The sequence below is a fragment of the Cornus florida genome, unplaced genomic scaffold (assembly GCF_030987335.1).
Source record: "Cornus florida cultivar Cherokee Brave unplaced genomic scaffold, ASM3098733v1 CherokeeBrave_3.0.0_Hap2_Chr03, whole genome shotgun sequence".
In the NCBI taxonomy this organism is placed as follows: Eukaryota; Viridiplantae; Streptophyta; class Magnoliopsida; order Cornales; family Cornaceae; genus Cornus; species Cornus florida.
This window is the reverse complement of record NW_026775573.1, coordinates 35585045-35592130: the sequence shown is the minus strand read 5'-3', so window position 1 is coordinate 35592130 and position 7086 is coordinate 35585045. Positions and strand designations below refer to the sequence as shown.

At 38.3% G+C, this 7086-nt stretch overlaps 1 protein-coding gene across 1 annotated transcript; it reads right to left on the bottom strand.

Annotated features, from left to right (window-relative positions):
• Positions 1 to 1777: 1777 nt before the first annotated feature.
• LOC132300263 (putative disease resistance RPP13-like protein 1) lies at positions 1778 to 6353 on the bottom strand. Its single transcript, XM_059797280.1, has 2 exons — positions 2599 to 6353; positions 1778 to 2176 (listed from the first exon to the last, which is right to left on the bottom strand). Exon 1 carries the CDS (start codon positions 6287 to 6289, stop codon positions 2624 to 2626), a length of 3666 nt encoding a protein of 1221 aa, XP_059653263.1. The 5' UTR covers positions 6290 to 6353; the 3' UTR covers positions 1778 to 2176; positions 2599 to 2623.
• Positions 6354 to 7086: the final 733 nt, after the last annotated feature.

The window sequence follows — 7086 nt, the reverse complement described above, 5'->3', positions numbered from 1 at the left end:
TGAATACATGATTTTGTAAGGCTTTTGCTCTCAGTTTGTGAATCCTGGCTCCAACCGCAGGAGCAGCACATAGACGAATTGTGGGACTTAGGCCTTGACTACCAAGTCTACCATGGCATGGTAGTGCAACTGAGCTCCTATTTCCATTACATTTTCCTTATTTATAAACGAAAACAGAATTGGGATGAAAGTCAAAAGTATAATTTAATTTCTAGTTGGGTGATTAGTTCAGTTTTTCAAAAGCTGTTTGTATAACGAAGGAGTGGAGAAAAAATTAGAAATAACTCTTATGAATAATAAAATTAGATAAATTAAACTTAGGTGGTATGATCATATATTTGAAGATGTAAAAGAGGCCGATCAAAACTTAGATTGAATGAAGCAATTAAAAAACATTTAAAAAAATTGAATATTGGTGGATACATGGCAAAAAGAATTGAAAATTAAATTTATTTGACCGATCCCATCCATATGGAATAAAACCAGAGATGATGATATTTTTTGTTAATGTTTATATATCATGTTCATTGTCCTAGAAAGGGCAAAAAAGCCACAAATATGTCAGTTTAAAATATGTTACCTTAAAAAAAAAGTGTAAACATGATTACAAAAGCGACCAATTGCGTAATATATACAGATATACATATATTTATACTTTGCTTCATTTGTTTCTACGTAAAACATTATTGTAGAAAAATATTTTTTTCATAAAACCTTTTACATGTAAAATAATTTTTTCCTATTCTTGTTCGGTGTTTGACTTAAATTTTGATAAGAAGCATTTGCATTACGGAAATGAACAAAAAGGCAGTTGGGCACCTTAATGAAGAACAGTGAAGTCCCTATAGGGTCAAAAACTTTGGAGCCTCAAACGAATATCTTTGTATTAAACACAAGCTTTCTCATTTTACAGTACAAAAAGGAAGCTTGATGAAAAGACCTCAAAATAAAAAACACACAAAAATTAAAAACGTAGAAAACACAATAATCACAACAAATAAACCTCCAGTTTTGAGACTTAAGATCCAAATTGAATGAAACTTAAATCTAGCTCCAAAAGTACAGAGACTCTAAGTCAGTATAAAAAATGACAGATCAACTCAACCTTTAGACACTAGGCAACCTCCCAGCAGCATCTTATATCCAAGCTCAGCACCTCAAACATAGCTCCACTTCGAAAAAATTTCTTTATAACTCCAAAATGATTTCATGATGAACAAGAAAATTTAATCCCACATACCTGTATTACTAACCCGTCATCTAATTCAAACGCCTATCAACCACAATGGGCCAACAACTAATCACCAACTCACCTGTCCCCAAACATTTTTTAATTGAAATCCCCTGACCCAAACTCAAACTGAAAAACTTTACATACAACTAAAAAGTGGCCATTTCCAACATTGATCCCTATTTAGCAGGGTGTTGGGAAGGTTTTGAACCTAATTTTTGACATTATTTTACATAAAGTATCTCCTCGTGAACTTAAACCCATCTTTCCATACTTGATTACCTCAGATCTGGCATTGTACTAAGCAATGACCCCTAGCTTAGTCCACAACTGAGACAACATGAGCAGCCAAAGCAGTGGAAGATAGTCTAGGCCATTCTCAATGATAAGTTTGGCAAAACCATGCTGCCCAGAAACAATATGAGCAGCCAAAGCAACCAATGCTCTGTCACCAGGACCAGCATTTATAAGGCACATCAGAGATAACTAAAGGGAGATAATATATCAACACCCAAGTGCACATAAAAGGATTTTCATCTGGCAAAATATAAATGATTCATGATTGTGATAGGAAACCCAAGTGCACATAAAAGGGTTTCCATCTGGCAAAATATATATGATTGTGGTAGGGAAAAATAAATTCTAATGTACCTGACAAAAGACCAATCCAAAACATATTTGTTCATGGAACTTAATTTTCAACAAAGAGCTGCAAATTGATAATGACCTCACAGGAAACAACCACAAAACCCTACAATTTAACAGACAAATCTGGATATTGTGAAAGAAACTTTCCATGATTTGAAATTTAAAAGAAAGTCAGAAGAATCCATAATTAGCGCAATGTTGTTTTATGCTTTAGTGAAGTTACTTGGCTGGACCTGCATCAGAACCAGTCTGTCTATAGAGAAGCTGTCTCCGCATGATTAGCGCATGGAGTCATGCCTACAAAGAATCAAACAAGAAGGATCCTAAGAATATAATTTCCACAGAATATAAAATTAATTACAACAAAGAAAAATCAGTTAAACAATGATTTTAAAATATTTGATTGTCGTCCCTTTTTCCGAGAGCGTGTTATGAAACTTGATGTACATCATTTCTTTTCTTGGCAATAAAATTTTACATGATGACAAAGTAAAATTCAATATAACGATCAAAATTTTACAAAACAACATGGATGAAAGGAGAAAATTACTAGAGAAAAGCGTATAAGGTGTTTCTCCATGCTTTTTTGTAAATTTATCGTTGATGTGCAGTTATTTTACCCACATCAAATCAAAAGGATTGGTTCTTTTTCTTAATGCATGGAGAGCTGGAAAATACAATTGAACAAGAGTTAATGCGAGTGTAGGGAATGGGCTTACCTGATAGAAATATCAGGGGGAATCATCACTCAGATATATTTTCATATATGTAATAGCCATCAATCTCCACACAAGGGATGTCAGCAATCATTGGCCAGTAATCTCCTCTGTCCTTCCTACACCCTTGTTTTAGAAGTGGACAGCGCTGTATGTTTAGATGTTGAAGCGTGGAAGGCAGCCCCCCCTTAGGTAATGACCTTAGCTTAGGGCATTTGTTTAAATGTAGATGTTGAAGAGAGGTGAGGTTCCGGAGCCCCTTGGATGATATGGATTCGAGATTTGGGAGATCCCAAATCCCTAAGATGGTTAGACTTGCAGGAAACACACACAACTTGTCTTCTACTTCTTCATTATCAGGAAAGCAAACCATCTCTGAAAATCCACCAAAGATGCTGAATTCTTTAAGAGAGGTGAGTTTATGCAGGCCCCACCCTGATAGGGGCATCCCATAATCAGCATCAACTGAAATGTCAACAAGTTTTGGGGGCAAATTCCCATTGCCAAACAACTCAAGATTTGGACAACGATATAAATGGAGGATTGCAAGGCTTTGAATCCGATGAAATGGCGGCAAGGACCTCAGATTCACGCAATTCTCGATTATAAGACTTGTCAGGTTGGGAATGGATAAACCTGTTTCTGGGAAGCACTCCAAACTATCGCAATTGTATATCCACAGGTAAAGGAGATTTGCAAAATGGTTCAGGCACCCAACTAACCTTCCAATATATGGCCAATTGCCGATCCAAAGATTTTCAAGTGATGACATACTACTACTACTACCGTTCTCATGTACCATCGTCTCTGAAACCCACTCCAATTGCATGCATTTCCAAATTGTAACCTCCTTGAGTTTGGTGGGAAACATGTCTGTTGGCCACGACCTCAGAGACGAACAATTTTCAACGCCCAAATATTCAAGATGAGAGAAGCTCTCGGGGAGGGAATTCAAGCCATCGCACTCTGCCAGCCGAAGCTTTTTAAGCATGGGCGGAACACCTTTTTCTGGAAAGCACACAAGTTTTGGACACCCACTGACATGCAACCGCTTAAGAGACGTTAGGTACTTGTTCAACCCATTTGGTAGATTCTCCAAATTGGCACACTCACGTATTTCCAAACATTCAAGTTTACAAAATGGCAGCAGCAATGTATCTTCTTCGCCCAATGTAAATCCATTATGCCACAAAGTAACCATTTGCTCACATTTATGAAATTCGAGTTTTTCAAGTGCGACCAAAAACTGCATGAGTTCTTCTGGGAGTTTGGATAGCCCTGTAACACTCTTGACTTTCAGGGTGGTTAGTGAGGTCAAATCAGTAACACTTCTTAACACCACCTCATCACATTCTTGCAGGTGCAATTCGCAAAGAGAGGGAAGCCTTAAAATTGAAACCCTACTCAACTTGGGACATTTACATACCGTAAGCACTCGGAGGCAAGGGAATTGTCCTGTAGCTTCTTCGACACCATTATTAAAGAAACACCATTCCTCCCATTCAGGCATATCCTCAAACGTTAGACTCTCCAGTGATGGAAAAGGAAATTTCATTGAACAACCATCCGTATAGAACTTGACTCCCACACTCTTAACTTCATGCATGCCTTGAATGTATAGGTTCTTGAGCATTGGCAATTGCTCAAGTGCTGGTAAACATCTGGATTTTGTACAACCAACTAGACTTGGAAAACTTATACCCCGGTAGAACTGAATTTTGAGCTCTTTTAGGTTTATGTGTGGTTTTAGTATGTCAAGTACATCCATTGCAAGCTTCTCATTTCGAGAATCATCAGTTTCTTCACACCATGCCAACTCTAATTCATCAAGGTACTGCTTACCCATTAAATTGGCCTCCTCTGCTTCTCGACTATTCATTACATTTTGTAACTTCCCAATAGAAACCATCCCGCGTAGATGTAATAGGTCCTTTAACTCCATTAGTCTTGACCCGTTGCTTTTTCCCACAAGAATCTTTGACAATGTTTGCAAATTTGTCAATCTACCAATCCCCAAGGGCATTTCTTCTAACATATTAGTGTTAGCATTGTCAAGATGATGCAAGTTAATTAAATTAACAATGGTTGCAGGCAACATACATAGAGCTTTGCAGTCACGCAGTGACAGAGTTTGCAAATTGTACAGAGCACCCACTGATTTAGGTAACCATTGGATTGAAGTATGGGATAAATTGAGGTACCGTAGATGTATCAAGTTGCCAATTGAATTTGGCAGCTCGGTTATACCATAACCAGACAAAGACAATACCCGTAAGCCATGTAATTTAGGCAATAAATCAAACAAGACCCTGTTACTTAAGTAGTAGTTTCCTGCCCACCTAGACTCTTTGTAAACTGGTAATGGTAAGAAAGTACGCAAACATTGAACTCCATAAAGATTCTTGAACTTCTGGAAGACTTCATACTTTTGACGAGTGTAAGATAAGTGGCGAGTCCGTTTAGAAATTGTAGATTGCTCATTACCATCAAAATTATCCATTGCCCTGAAACATATTTCTCCAGCAACAAATTGAGCCAAATCATTCACAAGGTCATGCATCACAAATTCTGCCTCATTACCACTTGACTGCTGGAAGAATGACCTTGACAGTAGATCATCAAAACATTCTTCGCCAAAATCTTCCATCCACTTCTTTCCTTTTTTTAGCTGCAAAAGACCTTCTGCCATCCATAACAAAATCAGCTCGTCCTTGTCAAATTCATAGTCTTTCGGAAATATCGAGCAGTAAGCAAAACACTGCTTCAAATGGGCAGGGAGATGAAAGTAGCTCAGTCTAAGAGCTGGAAGAATATTACTTTTTTCTTGTGGTAGCTCCCATATCTCGCTATGCAATATATCCTCCCACCTTTTCTCGTCCAATTCAGTGCGTAAGAGACCTCCAAGCGTCTTTGCAGCCAAAGGCAAGCCTTCACATTTTTTCACTATTTTCTCACCAATTACTTTCAGATTTGGATGTGCATCAAAATTTGTTCTTCCAAGTGCGTACTGAGCAAATAAAGATTGAGAATCAGCATCTGATAACTTCTTTAGCCGGTAAGTTGGAATAGCTGGAACGGAACTCATCACTGATGCGACACTTTCATTGCGAGTGGTAAAAATTATTTTGCTTCCGGGTGCCCCAACCAAAAAAGGCCGACGTAGAAGGTCCCACCGTTCAGCATTCTCATTCCAAACATCATCCAAAACAAAAAGAAACCTTTTCCCTGACAGGGTTTCCTTTAGTTTTACTTGAAGTGAATCTAAATCCTTGAAGTTGTAGATTTCAAATGTGACCTTTTGAAGAATCGTCTTGGTCACCTCGAAAACATCAAAATCATCAGAAATGCAAACCCATGCCTTTACATCAAAATGATCCTTCACATTGTCGTCATCATAGACCAATTGAGCAAGAGTAGTTTTACCAACACCTCCCATACCCACAATGGGAATGACCGAGATGGTCTCATCATCACTAGTTTCACTTTCACCCCTTAATAACAACAACTCAAGTATTGCCTCTTTATCTTTTTCTCTGCCGTAAACACAAGATTTGTCCACCAGAGAAGTGGAAGGCAATCTCTCTCTCACTCTCTCATACCTCATCCCTCCCCCAATTTCTTTCAAACCCATGTCAGTTCTTTGCATTGCAATCTCTTCTAACCTAGCATTCATCTCCTCTATCTTCGACCTCATATTAAAATCAGATTTAACAACAGCACAAGGAACATTGAATCTAGTAGAACAAGTAGGAATGAGTTTCCGTACCTTGCTGGTGGTGCTGCTAGGAGGTAATTTGCGTCGCAAAGCTTCGGTAGAGAACTCGTCTAGCAAATCGTCCAAATCGTAAGCTAGGTCGTTGAGATCCTCCAGCCACATCTTCACAGCTCTGTCTGTGATTTGCTTCTCCTCTGCGTCGCCGATCACGGCCTGAATTATCAGCAGCTTCTTGCTCAACTTCTTCAACTCGGTATCAACTCCCTGTTGACGAGCAAGTTTTACCAATACACCAGATGCCAACTTCTCAAACAGCAACTGAAGAAAAGCTGCGAGAAAGATCTCCCCGACAACAACCATCCTTAATTTCCGATTACCAATGCGATTAAGAGAAAACAAAAGCAGCAAAAGCAGGATAGAACAGTTTCTTTTGTGAAAGGTTGAGGAATTAAACTCGTTTCAAAGATTTCTGCGCCCTGAAACTAAAAACCCTCGAAAGGAATCAAAAGTCGAAAACGCGTGAAACTGAGAACTGGGTAACTGGGTTGGTGGATTACAGTGTCAACATGGTTACATTATAATACTATATAATACGAATCAAAAGTCGAAGACGCGTGAAACTGAGAACTGAGTTGGTGGATTACGGTTTCAACATGGTTACATTATAATACTAACACAATACTCGTTACGAAGGGGGTTCTTCAATCTTCAAAGCCGCGTTAGGTAGTGTTTTTTTTGTTTTTTTCCCTGATAAAGACAAACACACAAAAACCAAA

What these genes read in the sequence shown, in the direction of transcription:
- LOC132300263 (XM_059797280.1), bottom strand. Translation starts at nt 6,289, where the DNA reads ATGAGGTCGAAGATAGAGGAGATGAATGCTAGGTTAGAAGAGATTGCA.